The sequence below is a fragment of the Microcebus murinus genome, chromosome 4, assembly GCF_040939455.1.
Source record: "Microcebus murinus isolate Inina chromosome 4, M.murinus_Inina_mat1.0, whole genome shotgun sequence".
In the NCBI taxonomy this organism is placed as follows: Eukaryota; Metazoa; Chordata; class Mammalia; order Primates; family Cheirogaleidae; genus Microcebus; species Microcebus murinus.
Window position 1 is genome coordinate 5,284,110 of NC_134107.1, and position 21,535 is coordinate 5,305,644.

At 52.3% G+C, this 21,535-nt stretch overlaps 1 protein-coding gene and 1 pseudogene across 4 annotated transcripts in view; one reads left to right on the top strand and one right to left on the bottom strand.

Annotated features, from left to right (window-relative positions):
- DEAF1 (DEAF1 transcription factor) overlaps positions 1-21,535 on the top strand; it is a 43,517-nt gene that overhangs the window by 19,674 nt on the left and 2,308 nt on the right. For 3 of the 4 annotated variants that reach the window (XM_012769493.3, XM_012769494.3, XM_012769492.3), the window contains exons 8-11: positions 595-723; positions 1,258-1,386; positions 5,096-5,343; positions 17,084-17,173. In XM_012769493.3, coding sequence (XP_012624947.1) covers positions 595-723; positions 1,258-1,386; positions 5,096-5,343; positions 17,084-17,173 — 596 coding nt within the window. The remainder of the gene's footprint in view (positions 1-594; positions 724-1,257; positions 1,387-5,095; positions 5,344-17,083; positions 17,174-21,535) is intronic. The other variant, XM_012769495.3, reaches the window with a different exon arrangement.
- Positions 6,780-7,126, bottom strand: LOC142870560 (small ribosomal subunit protein eS26 pseudogene; annotated as a pseudogene).

Consider the following 21,535-nt stretch of genomic DNA (forward strand, 5'->3'; position numbering starts at 1 on the left):
CAGGTGCAGTGGCTCACTCCTGTAATCTTAGCACTCTGGGAGGCTAAGGTGGGCAGATTGTTTGAGCAAGAGTAAGACCCCGTCTCTACTAAAAAAAAAAGAAAGAAATTAGCTGGACAACTAAAAATATATAGAAAAAATTAGCCGGGCATGGTGGCGCATGCCTGTAGTCCCAGCTACTCGGGAGGCTGAGGCAGGAGGATCGCTTGAGCCCAGGAGTCTGAGGCTGCTGTGAGCTAGGCTGACGCCACGGCACTCACTCTAGCCCGGGCAACAGAGTGAGACTCTGTCTCAAAAAAAATAAAAATTTATTATATTTTTGTTTTCTGGCTAGGCAACGTGTTTCCACGGCACACAATTCAAACAATAAATGGCAGTGATGGCCCACCCTGGCTTTTTCCCCACAGGGGGTACGGTCGTCTGTTCTCACAGGTCCTAGCACGTATGTGGGAAATGGTTCTGTGCCCGTGCTGTGGCCTGGGCTCCCAAGGCCTTTCTGAGACCAGTGCCCCTCAAGCAACGGCTGGTGGCGGCTACGAGCTGTGGCCCAGCCGCCTGGCCCAGCCCTGCATAACATGTGCTTCTGCTCTTCAGTCACCGTGACCCCCTCGGGACAGATCACTACCTCTGGGGCACTGACCTTTGACCGGGCATCCACCGTGGAGGCTACGGCAGTCATATCAGAGAGTCCTGCCCAGGGTGACGTCTTCGCGGGAGCCACAGGTGAGTTGCTTCAGCACCTGCCTGATGTGCCTGACCGTTCCATTGCATCACGGGGGCCAAGCTGGGCTGGGTAGGCTGCCGACACCCCGACAGGGGGTCCTGGGCAGGGACATGTTTGTTGGTGGGGGCAGTGCAGGCGCCGTTAGGGGCGACGCACCCGGCAGGTTGTGCAGGCTGGCGGGGCAGGTGGTGTGGGAGTCGCTTGATTGTGACGGAGTCCGTACGGCTGGGAGAGTTAGAAACACTCCCTGTCTGCCGCCTCCTGCTTTAGACTCGGACTAATAGAAATGCGAGCCAAGCTGTGTGTGTTGTGTGTAGGAAAGTAAATGGAACAGGTGAAATGGGTTTTTGTGATATGTTTTATTCCATGTAACATCCCAAATCCCATCCAGACCCAACACATTTCGGGGGCTCAGTAGCCACACGTGGCCAGAAGCTGCTGAGTACAGTGAGTGGGGCAGCTGCAGCCGGTTAGGTTTAAAGTCCGTGCCAGCACCGGGGCTGAGGCTACCTTGTCCTGTTTCTCACCGACAGTCCAGGAGGCTGGTGTGCAGCCCCCGTGCCGGGTGGGCCACCCTGAGCCCCACTACCCCGGCTATCAGGACAGCTGCCAGATCGCACCTTTCCCGGAAGCTGCGTTGCCAACGTCACATCCCAAAATAGGTAAGTTTGAGAGAATTCACACATATACAGGTTGCTGTCCTTAGAAAGACTTTCTGACTGAAACAGGGTTTGTTTTGGTTTGTGTGGTATTGTTTTTGTTTTTCTGTTGATGCATTAGATCACAAAGTGAGGCCCCCTGCCTGTGATTGTAAATAAAGTTTTATTGAAGTACAACCACGCCCATTCATTTATGTGTTGTGGAAGACTGCTTTGGATGTGGTGGCAGACTGCTCCCATACAGCCCTGGCCCGCACAGCCTGAGGCACTTGCTGTCAGGCCCTCGTGGAGGAAGGGCATGTTGGCCATCATCTTCCCCACAAGGACATACACTACCTAGTGGTGGGGTCTTGGCCCCCGAGCTGGCAGGGACACTTAGCATCTGGTGAAAGAATGAAAGCACAGGCCGGGTGTGGTGGCTCATACCTGTGATCCCAGCACTCTGGGTGGCTGAGTTGGGAGGGTCACTTGAGCCCAGGAGTTTGAGACCTATCTGAACAACATAGCAAGACGCCTTCTCTACAAAAAATAATAAAAAATTTGCCAGGTGTAGTGGCATGCACCTGCTTTCCCAGCTACTCAGGAGGATCGCTTGAAGCTGCAGTGAGCTATGATGATGCCTCTACACTCAAGCCTGGGCAACAGAGAGAGACCTTGTTTCAAAAAACAAAATTAATAATAATAATAAAAAATAAAGAATGAAAGCACCAAGGTGTGTATCACATTTGACATCACGATGTATATACATTTTGACTTTGGTTTTCATTTAACTACACATTTTGGACACATTTCTATGTCATTAAGTTTTTTTAAAGCGTGCATATAATCAACAAATGATTGATAGAACCTTTCCGTGCTGTGTTTTGTACGTTTTTCACCATTGTAGACAGTGCAGCAAGAAATTTATTCATAAGTTTGGGGAGGCTGGGCGTGGTGGCTCACTGAGGCCTGTAATCCTAGCACTCTGGGAGGCTGAGGCGGGCGGATTGCTCAAGGTCAGGAGTTCGAAACCAGCTCTGAGCAAGAGCGAGACCCCTTCTCTACTAAAAATAGAAAGAAATTCATTAGCCAACTAAAAATATATAGAAAAAATTAGCTGGGCATGGTGGTGCATGCCCATAGTTGCAGCTACTTGGGAGGCTGAGGCAGAAGGATCGCTTGAGCCCAAGAGTTTGAGGTTGCTGTGAGCTAGGCTGACGCCATGGCACTCTAGCCCAGGCTAAAAAAAAAAAAAATAATAATTATAAGTTTTGGGAAAAAAATATATCTTTTCATTCTCATTTGCTTGTTTCTTTCTTGCCTGTTTAACCTGTTTCCATCCTTATGGCGGATCACCTCAGGCTTACCTCCTTCCCCAAGCTCCATCCTTAGCTCCACTCCCTGGGCCTCACGCTGTTTACCTCATGCTGATGAATCTTGGCAGGGCCGGGGCTAAGGCAGTGTCCTGTCCTGGCCAGGGTTGTCCTCTCAGGCTCTGCTCTTCGCTCAGCTGGCAGGAAGCCTGCAAGGTATTTTATTAACATTTAAAAATTAAGTTTCAGGCTGGGTGCAGTGAGTGGCTCATGCCTGCATCCCAGCAGTTGGGGAGGCCAAGGTGGGAGGATCACTGGAGGTCAGGAATTCCAGACCAGCTTGAGCAAGAGCAAGACCACATCTTTACTAAAAATAGAAACATTAGCCAGGCGTGGTACGGGCCTGTAGTCCTAGCTACTTGGGAGGCTGAGGTAGGAGGATGGCTTGAGCCTAGGAGTTTGAGGCTGCTGCGGGCTATGCTGGCACCATGGCACTCTACCCAGGACAACAGGGGGAGACTCTGCCTGAACAAAAAAGAAAACGAAGTTGCAAATATAGTACAAGGAACTTTTCAAAACCCTGAGCTATTACTGTAAGTTGCTGACATCACGTGGAATGCTTTAGGGTGTTTTTCCTGAAATAAAAGGCAGCATTAACATCAGTGAGTAAAGGTGGCCTCTGTCCAGCCATCTGGGGCGTCATCATTCAGAATCTTCTGGTTGGTCATCTTTCATCTCCTCCAGGCCTGGCTTGGTGCCCTGATGCCTTGAAGATGGCAGGAGAGTTGTGCTGTGGCATATCCCTCACCTCGGGGGGGGGGGGGTGTCCTTGTCAGTTGCAGCATCTGTGAGGCTGGTTCTGCCCAGGGCTCCGTGACACTGAGTTCCTCTGGTCCCATCCCTGTAAAGGTGACACGGCCACCCTTTTCTGTAGTTGCTACGCACCCGTGAGGGGTACTGGGTGCCGCATAGGCCCACGCGTCTTCATCATGTTTGCCACTTGTTTGTGAGTGTAGACGCCACTTCCTGCTTTGGTCAGTGGGTTATCTGTGCCCCAGTCACCTTGGACTTGGCCAGCAGGGCCCCTTCCTGACTGAGCATCTGGCATGACTGGATGTTTGTGGTTCGTCTCCCAGGAGGCCAACCCTTGTAGTGGGGAGTGGTGCTCCCGGGCTTGGTCACTGGGGCTGGAGCCACTTGTTACCAGGACTTGTGCTGTGTCCCGTCCCAGCCAGTGTCCAGTGACATCCCGCTCAGTACTTCACAGGGGCACAGTGGGCTGTTTACCCCGAGAAACGGACACCACGACACACCCAGACTTTTCTTCACAGAGGGCTGGAGGTTAACGTCAGCAGCTCGTCCCTGGGTGGGAGGCGTGTGCACTGCCGTTGTGTGTGTGTGTCTGTCCCCAGGCCCTCTCACGCACATGCACAAGAACACACACATGCACATCTGTGTTCTAGATCTGTCTGTGTGTGGTGAAAGCCGTGAGTTTGCACCCTCTCTAGTTCTAGTCCCAAACCACCGGGTGTGTTCTAGTTCCCTTGTTTCACTCTGTGTAACTTTCTCCTCAAACTGTGGGAAACCCAACTCCCCTTATCCTTAGTAAATTCCTCCATGTGACCACAGACATCCAGGAAGACTTTCTAGATGAGAAGAAATGAAACCAGGAGACTTTAGTTCTTTTGTCTGCTTTCTCTTGTTGGGATTTAATGTGGGGCCATTGCCCTGACCCCGTCATCGTCCTTGGGGCTGGTTCCATAAATGTTTCTTGGCCACCTCTACACCAGGGGGACAGCTTGCTTCCCTCATCTATGGACACCCAGCTCTCAGTCTGTATTGGGGGGGGGGGTCTGGTCTTAGCAGGTGCTTTTGGGTGGCAGCATTGGGAATTTTGCAGTGCGGAATGGGAGGGACCGGGGAGCCGTGGTTGTCTCTGTCTCTGGAGCATGCTAGCACGTGGGACACTTCCCAACATCCAGTGAGAGTTTTCATGGAGGCCATTTTTAAAAAATTATTTATTTATTTTTATTTTTTTTATTTTTTGAGACAGAGTCTCGCTTTGTTGCCCAGGCTAGAATGAGTGCCATGGCATCAGCCTAGCTCACAGCAACCTCCAACTCCTGGGCTCAAGCGATCCTCCTGTCTCAGCCTCCCGAGTAGCTGGGACTACAGGCACCTGCCACCATGCCTGGCTGATTTTTTCTATATATATTAGTTGGCCAATTAATTTATTTCTATTTATAGTAGAGATGGGGTCTCGCTCTTGCTCAGGCTGGTTTCGAACTCCTGACCTTGAGCGATCCGCCCGCCTCAGCCTCCCAGAGTGCTAGGATTACAGGCGTGAGCCACCGAGGAGGCCATTTTGAAGCTAGGAAATGTATTAATTTCTGGTTTATTTTGCTTCCCAAATGTTCTAGTGCTGACATCCCTGCCTGCCCTGGCTGTCCCACCCCCCACCCCCACCAAAGCTGCGTCCCCCGCAGTGGTCAGTGGGCTGGAGATGTCGGAGCAGCGGAGCTGGCTGTACCTGGAGGAGATGGTCAATTCTCTGCTCAACACGGCGCAGCAGCTGAAGGTGCTGTTCGAACAGGCCAAGCAGGCCAGCTCCTACCGAGACGCCGCCGTGACCCAGGCCAAAATTCAGGCGGACGCCGAGCGGAAAGAGGTAACATTGGCACGCGCACAGAGACCCAGAGCCACGGCCAGGCCCGTCTGTGCCTTCTGGTGGCTCTGAGGCCCGTGCCGCGGCCTCTGCGTGGCCCGAGAGACCCACTGTGCCCCCAGAGTCTTTTACACGTGAAGCCTTTCTTGTAGCAAAGTGGCACCTGTCGTTGGTAATGTGTTTTGGGTTTGTAGAAATAAGATGGATTTATTTCAAAAGGGAATATATTTTTATAAACACCAGTGATTATTTTTGAACATTCCCCTGTACAGACATTGTTTATACCCCCGGGTTATCCTCATGTAGTGAAACCTGCTGTATATTTTATTAAATTTGGAGAAGCGTCATTTGGTGTGTCTCTGCGTACGGGCGCTGGCTGGGTGCATGCTCGCCCCTGCCTGGCAGCTGAGCTCTTTCCACCTGCTGTCATGACACGCCACTGGGGGCTGTCTTGGGCATTCGCATTCTGCTCCTGCCTTCTGGCACATTCTTCAGAGAGCGGGTCCTGTACATGGTGTGGAGCATCAGGAAGCATCGTGCCAGCACCGTCTCCTGCAGCTTCCTCCTACTGCAGCACAGGCAGAAAGTCACGTGTGCCCCTTTGGCTTCTTTCGTGTGAGCCTTTAGGTTCCTTGGGGCTAGAAACGTCCAGGTAGCAGAAGGGCTGAGGTGGGGCCAATGTTGATATGCCAAAGACAAGCTACTGGAGTCAGTAACTTGGAGAGAAGGTGGTATTCAACGCCTCTTCATAGTTTCACCCCAGCAGGACAGACAGCGTGCGCCACAGGGAGTTGGGGACCAAAGGTGAGGGTGGCAGAGCGTCTGCTCGGCAGCCAGGAGCTCCCACGGGGGATGCTGAAGCCTGTGGAAGAGGCTGGGGGCGGTGGCTCTCACCTGCCGAGGCAGGAGGATCTCTGTAGCCAGGAATTCGAGACCTCATCTCTATGAAAAAAAAGAGAAAGAACAGGAATGTATTTTTTAATAGCCTCTTTTCTAGTTTTCATAAATGTGCGCTTTGGTTTATAAACAAAAGTCAAATTGATTTTTTTCTTACCAAATCTATAGGAAACTTTTCCCCCTATTTCTTTCTACTTTTTATAGACCAGAGGAAAGAAGAGCTTTTCAGGTTCTGAGTTTTCTAAATGATTCCTGATTATGTGATTAATGTGCTTTCAAGGAAGAGAAATGTTGTTTCTACACCTGAAGACAGGAGATAATTTTTTTTTTTTTTAAGACTACAAGAGTTAAAGTTTAATTCACACAGATTAGCTTTCTTTCAAAGGAAAACATTATGTGACAATTCACACGTGAACACCTGGTATAACACAAACTTCCACCCTGTCTGGCACAGACATATTCAACATGCTATATTAAGTGTAATCTCCATTTTATTTTTTTCCAACGGATAGTTTCTCTTCAGTCCTCAAGGACTCAACTCCTTACATAGGCTCTGGTGGAGGTCTTGGGCAGCACCCGCAGGCCTAAATCTGGGTGGGGGTGTTGGGTCCTTGCGGGCTTCCCGAGAACGATGCCTGACTACCTTGCCGTGAATGGCCCAACTCACACAGCAATGCAGCTTCACACACAGCTCGGGAAGCACGTAGGCATCGAAGACACTCGCTTCAGATATGTCCCTGACAGCTGCAGCCTCCGCTGTGTTCCGAATGGCAAACTTCTTCATGGCCTCGTCTTTGGGCACGCATCGGGCGCAGTTCGTGCAGCGAATAGCCTGCACATGGCCACGGCCCTTTTTGGCACGACCGTTGTTCCTTCTTTTCTTTGTCATCTTGGAAACGAGGATGCGAAAAAGGACAGGAGATAATTTAAAAATACTTTTTAAAAAGTATAGTTCCAAACTAATACATACTTATTGCTGAAATTTATAGAAGAAGGCTTAATGGCAGAAAAATTTCTGTAGCCCTGTACAGTGTGTCTGTCTGGTCTTTTTCTTTTTTTTAAGTTGGGGTAAAATATATATGCAGTGAAATGCCTAGATCTTAGACATAAAGCTCAGTGAGTTTTGATGAGGGAACACACCCAGTGACAGTCAAGAGCATTTACATTCCTCCAGAAAGTTCCTCATGTTATCGCCCATCGGTGCCCACCCTGTAGACAACCGCCGTTCTGACTTCTGTAATCAGAGGCCCAGCTGTTGTAGAACTTCGTGTGAATGGTGTTGTACCATATGTGCCCTTTTGTGTCTTGCTTCCTTTGTTCAGCATAACTTTTTTTGAGACTCAGGGTTCATTTTCTTCTAGTGGTTCTAGCAGCATTTGCAAGAAAGACTCCTTTCCCCATTGAGTGGCTTTGGGAGATTTGTTGAAAATCAATTGACAGTTTAAATGTAGGTCTGCTTTTGTACTTTGACCTGGATTATTTAGAAGTGTGTTTGAGGATTTTCTAGATGTTTTGCCATAACTGACTTCTAATTCAATTCCAATATGGTTAGAGAATATACTCTATCAGATTTCAGTTCTTTTACATTTCTTTTTTTTTTTTTGAGACAGAGTCTCACTTTGTTGCCCAGGCTAGAGTGAGTGCCGTGGCGTCAGCCTAGCTCACAGCAACCTCCAACTCCTGGGCTCAAGCAATCCTCCTGCCTCAGCCTCCCGAGTAGCTGGGACTACAGGCATGCACCACCATGCCCGGCTAATTTTTTCTATATATATTAGTTAGCCGATTAATTTATTTCTATTTATAGTAGAGACGGGGTCTCGCTCTTGCTCAGGCTGGTTTCGAACTCCTGACCTTGAGCAATCCACCCGCCTCGGCCTCCCAGAGTGCTAGGTTATAGGAGTGAGCCACTGCGCCCGGCCACATTTCTTTATGATTTATTTTATGACCAATATCTGCAGGCTCAGTGAACATTGCATATGCACTTGAAAAGAAAGTGTTTTATTCAGTCATTAGTTTTCTTTTCTTTTCTTTTTTTTTTTAAGGCTGATAAAATTAGTTTAATTCAACTGGACAGGGCGTGGGAGCTCGCACCTATAATCCTAGCACTCTAGGAGGCTGAGGTGGGAGGATCACTTGAGGTTAGGAGTTTGAGACCAGCCTGAGCAAGAGTAAGACCCATCTCTACTAAAAATAGAAAAATTAGCTGGATGAGGTGGTACGTATCTGTGGTCCCAGCTACTCGGGAGACTGAAGCAGTAGGATTGCCTGAGCCCAGGAGTTTGAGGTTGCTGTGAGCTAGGCTGACACCACTGGACTCTGCCCAAGGCAACAGAGTGAGAAACTGTCTCAAAAAAATTTTTTTTAATTGGATATCTTTGTGTGTAAAGGTTACCTTTGTTGAGAATTGAAAGTCAGAACAAAGAACAAGAGACATGAGGCTTAAAGAAAGAGGTGGGGTCTTTCTGATACCTAGAGACAGCTACTAATGAGTTATGTTCCACTTTACATCCACACTCACAAACACCCACTGCAGGATTCACTTCAGTTGTAATACAAGAAAATGCCACACCGCGGAGATGTCAGTCTGTGAGTCTATTTTCTCAGGAGCATTAGTCTTTTTCTTTATACATTCTTCTTTCTAGTTTTGAGTGTTGGTTGACATCTCTTCTACTTTCCAGTCCTGCTCATAAGTCTTTCGTTCTGCCATTTTTATCCTTTAAGTAGATGGACTGTAGGATTTTGTTTCGTTATATGGATTTCATGTTTTCTACCCACTTAACTAATTTTGAATTAGTACATTTTCTTTTCTTTCTCTCAACAGATATATATATATATATATATATATATATATATATATATATATATATATATATATATAAACTTGTTATTTTTTATTTTTTTTATTTTTGAGACACAGTCTCACTTTGTTGCCCAGGCTAGAGTGCCGAGGCATCAGCCTAGCTCACAGCAACCTCAAACTCCTGGGCTCAAGCGATCCTCCTGCCTCAGCCTCCCGAGTAGCTGGGACTACAGGCACCTGCCACCACACCCAGCTAACTTTTTTATTTTTTGTAGAGACGGGGTCTCGCTCTTGCTCAGGCTTGTCTCCAACTCCTGAGCTCCCTCGTGGGCCTCCCAGAGTGCTGGGATTACAGGCATGAGTTACCACACCCGGTCTAAACTAGTTACTTTCTTCATCTTTCCTGTTTCTCAACTGGATATTTTAGTGTGAATCTTTTGATGATGACAAAGATTCTTTGCTTGGTCAAAGTTTAGTCAGGCCCAGGCCTGTCTGTGCACTTAGTTGTAAAATCCAGTTTTAGCAAGCACCCGCATCCTTGCTATCTGGTCAGGCTCCTCATCCTCCGCCATCCCTCGATCATGTCCTCAGCAAGCATTCTGTTAGGTCACCTAGGCAGGTTCTCCCTGACCTCTGGTTTATTGTCAGTAATTTTCCATCCGCTGAGCCCCCATCCTCGCCCTGTGTGGTGCAGGGCTCTGGCTCCTGCGTGGCGTCCCTCAGGTCAGCCCTAGGGATGCCTGCTGCTGCTGGCTTGGCTGAGTCCCCACACCCCCGCAACTGGGCTTTGTGTTTTATTTGTAATTTTATGCATTTCTAAGAAACAAATGTGGCATGAAATCCCTTTATCCATAAAATCCCGTTTTGCAGAAGAACGCTAAGCCTCTCGGTCAGAAAGGGCTGCGCATCTCTCCGCGAAAGCACGACGCGTCCGGTGTCCTGTGCTTCTGAACACGCCAGGAGCCGGCACCAGCCACGCTTGCCCTTTCTCTCGAGTGGTGTGTGGCTGCGCTGCGTTGAACTGCTGAGCACACACCTTCCACGGAGCCAAGTGGCGGGGCCTCTGTCCTCACTTCACCATCGTGGGAAGGGGTGGACCTGTTTAGACACCCTGCCGTGTGGCCCAGACACACTGAGTTTCATCTTCTGATGTTTTTTGTCTTTCATGGTATAAAAGCAAACTTTTGTGATTTCTTTTTTAGAGACAGGGTTTTGCTTTGTCACCCAGGCTGGAGTGCAGTAAGGTGTGATCCCAGCTCTCTGCAGCCTCCAGCTCCCAGGCTCAAGCCATCCTCCCACCTCAGCCCCTGGAGTGGCCGGGACTACAGGCGCCCACCATGATGTGCTACATTGTGTTTATTTGTTGAATGTCTAGGGTTTATCTAAGCTCTTTTAATCTTTTAAGGAAGTGCGGACATTTTCTATTTTTCTGTTTTCTTGAGATATCTTAAATAAATGAGCTCCTAACTTAGGAAGCCGTTTTCACAGTGAGGTGACCTGTTAGAGGCCAGTAGGCCAGGCCCGTGCAGGGAGATGGAGGAGGAAGGATCAAAGCCTGCTATGGTTCAGAGGTGTTCTTTGTATGTAATCGAGAAAAGGCTGGGTTGTTTTTTTTTTTTTTTTTTTTTTTTTTTTGAGACAGAGTCTCAGTTTGTTGCCCAGGCTAGAGTGAGTGCCGTGGCGTCAGCCTAGCTCACAGCAACCTCAAACTCCTGGGCTCAAGCAATCCTCCTGCCTCAGTCTCCCAAGTAGCTGGGACTACAGGCATGCACCACCATGCCCGGCTAATTTTTTCTATATATATTAGTTGGCCAATTAATTTCTTTCTATTTATAGTAGAGACAGGGTCTCGCTCTTGCTCAGGCTGGTTTCGAACTCCTGACCTCGAGCAATCCGCCTGCCTAGCACTTCCAGAGTGCTAGGATTACAGGCATGAGCCACCGCGCCCGGCCAAAGGTTGGGTTTTTATGGACGTCGTAGCCTGAAGGAACCCATTTTAGTTGTAGCAGGAGCTCTTGGGTGCTGGGAAGTATGAAGTGCCAGTGAGATAACCGTGTGAATGTAAGCCTCACCCCAGCCAGTGGTCAGGCCCAAGCCTGTATTAAGAAACAAAAAGTGACCTGTTATGGAGTATCAAGGCGTGGGCTGGTCCTGGTGGGGCTGGGGGCTCTGGGCTGGCTGTCTGCGCCCCTGGTGACGTGGCGGGTGGGTGCTTGGCTGGGGAGATGTTCGCTGTGCAGAAGGGACTCGGGCCAGGGTGAAGAGCCTGCCACCAGCCTGCCCCTCGTCAGGGGTGGCCTGATGAACAGCCACGGGCGCCTGCAGACGTGGTGTCCACCTTCGGTAGCAGGTGCATTTGGCCGCTCCAACCTCACTTTTACCCTTGTGGCGACGTGATAGCCATCACAGCTGGACAGGGGCAGGGTGGCCGGGCTCCTGCGATGTGTGATGGTGACTCTGAATTAGAATTGCGGATCCTTTGAGTGTCTTCCTCCAGGGATCCTGTGGGACGAGGAGCAGGCCCTTGAAGGCCAGTGTGGGGTGGGGTGGGAGAGAGTCGGGAGGGCAGAGAGGTGGGCGGATGTTGCCACGGCAGGGGCATGTGTTGCAGGACGGTGCCAGGTGCCTCCTTTCCATCTGCAGAAAGGACTGGATGGTTTCATGTCGAAACGTTTTCTGTAATGCTAATGTTGAAACATCCACTAGGATTAAAATGAATTTTCATTCCCTGAGCCCATGCCACTGGGTTATGGGAAGAAGGCTTATGCCGTTCAAATGTCATTTGCAGGTAGTGCCCTTGCTTGACCGTCATGGGGCAAGTGGGGTCTGACAGGCAAACCCTGCTAACCGGGCCGTTCCACATGGGGGACGCAAGAATAAGAGCGGCTTGCGGGGGCCTCACTCAGGATGCCCTGAGAACACAGGTACTTACAGCAGAGGGAGGGTGCCTGAGGCCACCTGACATTTTATCTGAAACTGAAAAAAAATCAAATTTAGCCCAGCTGAAACTGTTAAGGGTTTTTTTTGCCAATTTTAACCTTGGAAAATCTGCATCTGTGTGTACGTAATTAGCTCTGCAGAGATTAAACGAGGCAGAAGGGCACATGCCCATGGCTGCCAAGGGTGCAGGGCCCAGTGGAGGCTGCCAGGTGCCTCGGGGTCTTGGCTGACTGCCACGGCCCTGCTGCGGTTGGCCACGCTGCCCCTGTCTGACCCCTGCTCCTCCAGCCTGGCCCTGTTTCTCTTAGTGCTTTCTCAGCCTTTCTCTGGTCTTCCTAACTTCCTTTTTAAGGGTTAAAGATGGCATGGCGTAGAAGTGCACAAAAGGAAGAGGAATGTGTAAATGTAGAATACACTACCATGTGGGTGGTTCCTAGAAAGCTCAGCAGTGGGTCTGTGCCGTGTCCCGACCTAGTCCAGTGCCCAGGGCCTCGGGGTGGAGACCGCCCCTCCCACGCCCACCCGCTGAGTGCCGTGCCAGGAGCAGCCGAGAGGCTTCCTTGCTCGGATGATACTGCCTTGAAATTCAGGCACGGGTTCTGACAATAAGGACTTTTGCCTGTTTGTTCAGTGTACACCTAGCGTTCGTGTGAGCCAGATTGGCCCAGCCAGACCAGCGACAGGTGCATCGCCTATTCTGTGTCAAAGTTGGGTTTCGTCGCCAGGCCAGCCTCCCTCCGTGGCCGAGGGAGTGTGGCGGTTTGCTGGTGCCAGTGTCGGGACACTTGGGGGCTGATGGTTGAATAGTCTGATGTGGCTGCTGCCCCCACGTCCCCCCAGAAACACTGCCTCTGGAGGGAGCCTGCAGCAGCCCGCACCGCCAGGGACAGTTGGCCACCAGGGCCAGCCTGGGCAAGGGACAGGTGTGGTTCAGAATTCTCTGAGGGCTCTCACAGGGACGGACGTTGCTGCTGTCGGCTGCACATCCGCCCCCGGAGCCAGGCAGCCCCAGCCTGGCCGCAGGACGAGAGCTGCAGGAGTTTCCATCTCCAGTGGGTTCCTGGTCTGGTTTCGTCCACTGCTACCTCGACAATCCCTACTCTGGTGGTTTCATAGAAACAACACACTCTGGCCCCAGCTCAAAAAGATGCTATTAGACTAATCCTTTGATCTACTTATGTGTTTGCATTCGGTTTAGCTTTCAGATAAACCTGCCTGGTTTTCTGAGGGTTTCTTCGTATTTCAATTACTTCCTCTCAGCCTATAGACAATCCAGCCTATTTGCCCTTCTCATCTTTGGGCTGAGCTGCTGCGGCCTCGCAGAAGTGCGCTTCAGTCCGCCAGGGACAGCCCTGCGAGGGGTGCTGTGGAGAGGGCAGCACCAGGGCCGACCATGCCTGCAAACAGAGGAGGGGATGAGGGAGCGGAAATGACCCTGAGAGCCAGCAGGCCTGGGGCAGGCCAGTGGGAATGACACCAGTAGCTGCAACCACCTGGGGTCATTTCCATTTGCTGCGTTGAGGGCAGAGCCTGGGCCTGTTGGGGGCGATCACCTGGCACCACCACTTGCCAGGTCCCCGGGAAGGTGGGTGGTCAGAGCAGCCTGGGGGAGCACAGCTGTGGCTGCTGGCCACGGCCCACCTTGACCGGCGCCCTGGGCCTGGTGGCCTCTCAGTGCCATGTGGCCCAAGAATCCCAGTCCACTCACGCCTCCCTTAGCTCGGGAAGATGGGTGTGGCCCTCGCACATGGACACGGGCACACGCCGTGTGCTACTAGCAGGCGAGGAGATGAGGCCCAGGGTGGGACCTGGCCGAGGCCTCAGCTCCGGGAGTCGCTGCCGCCTCCCTCTGGAGCCCAGGCTGCCGCTGTGGCTGCTCGATTCCTCTCCACCCGCAGCTCCCGCAGCTGCGCCCTGGGAGGGCTCCACGCAGAGCTGGGCTCACACCCTGAAGGTTGATTAGATCCGGCGTGCTTCCTCCAAATTTATGTTACTAAGAGAGCCGTCCTGGGGGGCGAAGATGCTCTTGGAGGCAGATGGCTCCCACCTCCCTCCCCAGCGCCTTATCATGGGGGCAGCTCAGCCCCATGGCAGGTCACAGTCATCGGGGACAGGCGGGGCCTGGAGCGCAGAGACCAGGACACTGGGTGTGCACTGACCGGAAGCATCCGAGAGATTCCAGAGGGAGGCAGGGCTGGCAGCTGATTCTGGGGGAGTGAGGCCCGACGGGCAGTTCTCCGGGCTGGGAGTCTGGTGAGAACAGCTCCACCTACTCGGGGTCTTCCACGGCACCGCGCGGTCCTGTAAGGTCACGGAGTTCAGAGACCGACGGCAGGGTCTGATACCGTCTCAGAAATGACAGGTCTTTTCAGAGACACAGCCTTGAACCTGCCCGTGAGTTTTCAAGTTAGACTTTTTAGTTTATTTGCAGAAAATATGACAAATATTAAAATACATTATTAATGTACTTCTCGATATTCAAAGAATTAATGGGCATTTTGTAAGTGATTTCATGGTCTTATTATTCTGGGCTGGCTGTTTTTGGAGAAGTTGCTTTGTTAGTGACCTGCCATACCTGGCTTGTGGACCCTACAAACCAGTGATAGTGAACTAGCACATGTGACTTACAGGCTCCTCCAGATGGCTCCAGCGTAGGAGCGGTGCTGTTCTGACTCCGAGTCCCTGCTGTGTGACGTGCAGGGGACGGCCCCTTCAGTGAGGGCACCCAGGTCCGGAGGCCACTTCTCATGTGTGCTCAGCGCCGGCCTCTCACACACAGGACTCCCTGCAGGGTGCTCAGTCCTCATTCCCTTGCCCGTCGCTCAACATTTAAGCTGCAGTGGGCCGTGGGGGCCGGGCGCTGCAGCCTCGTGGGCAGGCGCGGTCCCCGTGCTGAGGGGCCGTCCTGGCAGCTCTGTCCTCCCTGTGGTCTATAGTCCTGCGTCTTCCTCGGGTTTCTGGAAAGCAGAGTGGGGCTCGGTGACGGCGTCCCAGCTCTAACCTTCTGCAGCGCACACACCTCTTCTGTGACGCGAAAGGCTGTTTGAAAGGAGAGGCCCGTTTGGGGAAACTCTCGGGTTCACACTGAAGCTGCGGAGTTAACAGAGGTTGCTCCTCCGCCTCACAGCCTCCCGCTGCAGTGTCCCGCGCACGGGGCGCCTGTGTCACAGCGCGCTCTCAGCCCCAGCCTGTGTCTGGATCTCACTGTCGACGTCCTGGTCTGGGCATTCCATGCGGCTTTCCTGGTCTTCCCTTGTTTTTCACGCCCTGCAGCTCGCAGGGGAGTCTGGCCGGGCTCCTGTGGACGTCCCTCCACCTGGGCCTGTCCGGGTTTCCTCACAGGGAGGCAGGAGGACAGGCCTCGGGAAGGAGGCCCCAGCCCGTGGGTCCCTGACATCCAGGTGACATCACAGGCAACTTGACACCCCTTTGCAGAGGGGTTCCTTCTCCACGTTTAGTCACCACGCGAGTCTACATGGGGGTGCGCCTCCTGCACGGGGCGACCCGGGTGCAGCGAAGGAATTGTCCTGGCCGGAGGTGCGTCTCCCATCCCCGCTGGTTTATCCCAGGATGGGCTCATTTATACGCGTGATCCCCCTGGTACTCTGGGATTTTTGCTTACATTGTTCCGTCTGTGGCCACGGGGACTCCCCCGTTGGCTCCTGCGTCCTTCCGGCGTGCCGTCAGTGGCCTTCCCCTGTTGGGGCGCTTCCCGACCTTCCGGCACGTGGGGTGCACTGGCTCCTTGTGCCATCCCTGCCCCGGCCCAGATCAGCCACCTCTCCGGGGAGCCTGGTCTCCGCTGGAGGGGGAGCCACAGACCAAGGCCTGGCCGGGCGAGCTCGCTGCTCCCGGGGCCGTGGCTTCTGGCCCGCAGATCACGGCAGGGACGTGTGTGCAGCTGCCTCTACAGCTGTCTTACCTGTGCAGCTGGGTTCGTGCCGATGTCTTTGACTTGAACTCGGTATCACGGGCTCTGTGCAGCTGCCTGAAAGGGTATTTTTTTAGGCAGTTTAACCAGTTAAATGGTTTTCCAAGGGGGCACTTGTGTTTGTCATTTAAAGTGGAGGCAGGGCACGTTACAGTGGTGCCTGAGATCCCTCTGATGCTCACGTTTTCTGAGTGAATGTGGGGGTGGTAACGTTTTGCAAGTGGGAAATGGCAGTAATGGTAAAGGTAACATTTTGCAAAGATGAAAGCTGAAATTCAGACCAGAAATGGTGTTTTGTGCATATACGCAAAAATAGTGTTGGGCTGGGGTTAAATAGCTTTTCACGCAGGGCGGTGTTTGGCCTGTTTTGTGTGCTGGAGCCGAGACCCCTCCCTCGGGCTCGATGGGGCCGTGCTGCTGCCTCCGTTGCGCCTGGCAGAGGCACTGGGGCCTCCGCGCCTGCGACTTTCTCCCTCTCAGACAGTGCTTATCACAGCCGCCGAGCACTTTCATGCGTCTTTTTTCTTTTTTTTGAGACAGAGTTTCTCTCTGTCGCCTGGGCTAGAGTGCAGTGGCATCATCATAGCTCACCGCAGCCTCAAACTCCTGGGCTCAAGCGATCCTTCTGCCTCAGCCTCCTGAGTAGCTGGGACTACAGGTGTGTGCCACCATGCCCGGCTAATTTTCTATTTTTAGTAGAGATGGGGTCTCACTCTTGCTCAGGCTGGTCTTGAACTGCTGACCTAAAGTGATCCTTCCGCCTCAGCCTCCCAAGTAGCTGGTACTACAGGCATGAGCCACCGTACCCGGTCCCTTAATTAGTCATTGACAAGGACGTTTACCTGTGTGCCGTACCTGGCTTGACTGAGGGAAAAGCACACAGAGTGCCTGATGTGTCGTGTCCATAAACTACATGAAGCAGCCCAGAACGGAGTGGTCACGCTCCAGGCTGCTCAGAGACACACAGCCGTGTGTCCCAGGTGTTGGGAATGCCGTCACCCTGAGTTTGGTTTTCTGTACCTGCCTGGCTGGCGTGCAGTTCCTTGGTGTTTCCAGGAAGGCTTGCTTGTGGATGTCCCCATTAAGGAGTGGGGCAAGGGGAGCCGGCTCTGAGCAGCCTGGGGACGGGCGCGGCTCCCCTCCTCGCACTGACGGCTTCCGTGTGCTTCTTGCAGCAGTCCTGCGTCAACTGCGGCCGGGAGGCCCTGAGCGAGTGCACGGGCTGCCACAAGGTCAACTACTGCTCCACCTTCTGCCAGCGCAAGGTAGTGCCTCCCCCGCTCCGCCCCTCGTGCCCCCCCCACCGCCCCCGCACCCCTGCCAGGGGTCTCGGGTCCCCCGAGCCACCAGAGCCACCGCCCAGCTCTGCAGGAGGCGAGACCTCCACCTTCACTCCTGGCCTCCCCCTTGGGCACGGCAGCTCCGCACTTGACTAAAGCATGTTGCGGGAGTACAGATGTTTAGATTACACATATCCACTTTGCCCCGCCCGAGTCAGAGCTTCAAGCGTGTCCATCCCTCAGACGCCGCGGACGGCACCCATTTGGTGTGAGTACGCCCACCTCCCATCCCCCCACCTGCCTGACACCTGATGAATGTTATTGCTGTGTGTGCACTTGAGTGTTGATCAGTTAACACCAGTTTGATGGTGAGTACATGTGGTGCTTGCTTCTCTATTCTTGTGATACCTGCCTTAGTAGAGTGGGCTCCAGCTCCATGCAGGATAATTCCAGAGGTGCCAGATCACCACTGTTTTTCATGGCTGAGCACTGCCCCTATTTCTGTCTCTCTTATTCAGCGCCGGGCTCTCAGGAAATTAAGGAGAATTTTTCTAGACTAGCAAATGCTAGTTCAAGATTTTATAACTTTTGCACCCTTGGAGTACTTTGGGGGCATTTGGTCTTCCTATTATTTTTATTAAAGACAGGTCTTACTGTGACCTTGTTGGTCCCGTGTCTTAGGAGCGTCCTGTGGTGTGTCGCCATCCGGCCTCCCGTTCTGGCTGCAGGAGGCCACTCTGACCCTAGGGAACGTTCTCGGGGGCTAGTTTCTGTCCCACGTCACCGGTCGAGTGGGCTATGTTTTGTGCGTGATGCTGGAATTTTTTCCCGCTACGGCTATTTTAGCGAGGGACGGCTGTAAGTGCCCTGAGAGCAGAGTTTTGTCAGTCCTGGTGTCGGGCAGCCTCGAGGAAACAGTTTAGTATGCGGTAGATGCCAGACAGAGTCTTATAGACTTGGACTTGCAGGGGGGATTTCAGACCTTGATCTTCTGACCCATCTGGGCACAGTAACAGCAGTGTCTCCTGTTCTTTATAGAATAGCTTTCTAAGGGATTCTCATGCTTTAAAAGTAACAGTTTATCAGGTTCTTTTCTCAGTCCGGTTTTCACTCTGGGTTGAGGAGACTGTGCCGTGGTGGCGTGCTGGCCCCGGGGGGCGGGGGGCAGAGGTCCACTGTGCGGTCAGCCCGGAGATGCCCGGGCCGCGGAGCTGCCGCTGTGGGCATATCAGGCCCTCCTTCCCGGCACCGCTGGAGCAAGGCGGGTGGGCTGGTGGTGGCCGTTGCCGAGCTGCGGGGCGGGGGCACTCCACTTTGTGCCAGGCTGGCACTCTTCACGGTTAATAAAGGTGCTGCGCCAGGTGCTGGGTCCTAAAACAAATCTGGTCGTAAACTCAGCCCGCACTGCAAGACCCGCTGTGTCTGCTGCCAGCGCCTCCTGCGGCTGGGCATTGGCGACTTGGCTTCCTGCGGTTGGTGGGGTCTTCCCAGAGACCCCTGAGAGCAGGACGGAAGGAGTGGCTAGAGAGGCCCAGCCTGCGTGCGGCGTGGGTGCCTGGGGTCTGCAGAGTCCAGAGAGGGAGGAGACAGCACAGCAAGGAGAAGAAACAGAACCCCAGGACTGCCCTGTTGGGGCCCTCGGGGCACAGGAGCAGCCAGCACCCGGCAGGTTCTCGGCCTGAGGCTCAGGTCTGAGTGTGTGATGGGGAGTGAGCCCTGCGTCCCCAGGCTGTCTCCACAGCCCCGCTCGTCCCCAGGGGCTAGAGACTCGGAAACAGAGTCAGAGTCTGCTTTTCTCTCTGTCTCAGTGACAAGCTTCTGCACTGAGAAAAGGGCATCCACAGCTGTTTCGCTCCACTTTGGGACGCTGGGACATGTGCCTAGGGCCACTGGGAGGAAAAGCTGAAAGCAGGTGGCCACCAGGGAGGGCGACAGTGGCTTCGTACTGGCTTTTTGAGCTGGGAAAGGGGGCATTGGTGTGTAAATCTTCCCCAACTGAGTCTCTACGGGGAAGATCCCTGGGCCTGTCTTGATGGTGCACTTGCAGCCGGAGGACTCTCAGCTGAGGCGGGCTGCAGTCTCGCTCCTCAGTTCGTGAATTGGGCAGCTTAAATTTCAGGGGTGATCCTGTTGACAGGGATTCCATTTCTCACACTGACTGTGTTGTTTGTCCTCTTGTGATAGCTGTGTTAATGAAGACAAATACTCTAGCCGGGCACAGTGGCTCACACCTGTAATCCCAGCACTCTGGGAGGATTGCTCAAGGTCAGGAGTTCGAAACCAGCCTGAGACCCCGTCTCTACTAAAAATAGAAAGAAATTAATTGACCGACTAAAATATATATACAAAAAATTAGCTGGGCATGGTGGCGCATGCCTGTAGTCCCAGCTACTTGGGAGGCTGAGGCAGGAGGATTGCTTGAGCCCAGGAGATTGAGGTTGCTGTGAGCTAGGCTGACGCCACGGCACTCACTCTAGCCTGGGCAGCAAAGTGAGACTCTATCTCAAAAAAAAAAAAAAAAAAAGACATGCTCTGGTTTTGTTCAGTTGATAAAGAGTAAATTCCTAACACCATAATTCTCTTCTGGATGCTGTAGACAGGCAGGCACCAGGCTGCCTTTGACAATGACAGGTGATCTCGGTGGGTCTTCCCGTCTTGTCCTGTCCAGTGTGATGTCCTTGGTAATTTTCTGTGCTACTGCAAGCGCTTGGAGGGGAAGTTAACATTGCCTGTCCCTCACGGGTTGGATGACACCATGGCTTGTGCTTGCTTTAAACTTGTGCAGAGTTTATTTTCTTCCCAAACCCCCTACGAGGGGTGTATGAGTGTTTTACATCTTTACTGAGGTTTAATTTACATGCCATAAGATTTACCCATTTTAGGTGTACAGGTCAGTGATTTTTGGTAAATTATAAAGTTGTGCAAACACCAGGACTCCGCTGTAGAACTTTGTCCCCCTCAGAAGGTTTCTTGGGCTGCTGTTACTCACCGTCCCGAGTCTGTCCTGTCGCTGAAGATTTGCCTTTCCTACACGTCTAGAGTCACCCAACACGTGATCTCTTGCATGTTCTGCTGCCACTCACTATTGTCAGGATCCATCCATGTTGTAGTGTGTGTCAACGCTGTGTTCCTTGTCTCTGAGTTATGTCCCGCCGTGTGGCTGTGCGTGTTTTGTTACATGCTCGGCAGGGGAGGGCGCCTGGGTTGTTTCCTAGCTGGCCGTTGTGGGCGTTGTGCTGTAGGCGTCCACACGCACGTGTACGGGTGGACGGGTTTTTTCGTGTGTCTTGGGGAGACACCTCAGGGGGCCTTGCTGGGTCATAGAGTAAATTTATGTTAAATGTTTCAGGAAACTGTTTTCTAAAGTAACTGTACTGTTAAACACATTCTCACCAACAGCGTACCTGGGCTCTAGTTTCTCCACATCCTTGCCAGTACTTGCTATGTCTTTTTAAGTTAAAAAATTTTTATTTTATTTTTGAGACAAGGTCTGACTCTGTCGCCCAGGCTGGAGTGCAGTGGTGTCATCACAGCTCCGTGCAGCCTCCAGCTCCTGGCCTCAGCCATCCTCCCACCTGGGACTCCCAAGCGCTGGAACCGCAGGCCTCAGCCTCTGCGCTGGTCTGACCTGAGGTTTCTTTTGCTATTTGAAAATAATAATTTATTGCTTTTCCTTCCAAAGCTTTATAAATTCACACACACAAAAAAAAAGATCAAAGCTTACAGATAGCCTCGTTCAGACTAAGAAAGCAAGAGGTGAGACCCTCCTGTGGCCCTTGGTGGCAGCTGTGCACTGATGCTTAAAACAAGCCCGGCCTCGCAGCGTGGCCAGCAGAGGGCTGGGCGCACAGTGGGACGCGCTTGGGTCCTTAGTCCAGCGGCTAGATAGTGCCAAGGTTTTTTGGTTTGGCGTGGGGGCTTTTATTTTTTGTCTTCCTACTATAAAAGTGAAATTTGCAGTTCATTTCTGAAAAATAAATTGGTCAACAAATTCATTTTGTTCTGCTCCCACTTGACACAAAGCTTCACATTCAACCCGATACCTTTCTTTTTTTTTGTTTTTTTTTTTGAGACAGAGTCTCGCTTTGTTGCCTAGGCTAGAATGAGTGCTGTGGCGTCAGCCTAGCTCACAGCAACCTCAAACTCCTGGGCTCAAGCAATCCTTCTGCCTCAGCCTCCCGAGTAGCTGGGACTACAGGCATGCGCCACCATGCCCGGCTAATTTTCTATATATATTAGTTGGCCAATTAATTTCTTTGTATTTATAGTAGAGATGGGGTCTTGCTCTTGCTCAGCAATCCGCCCGCCTCGGCCTCCCAGAGTGCTAGGATTACAGGCGTGAGCCAC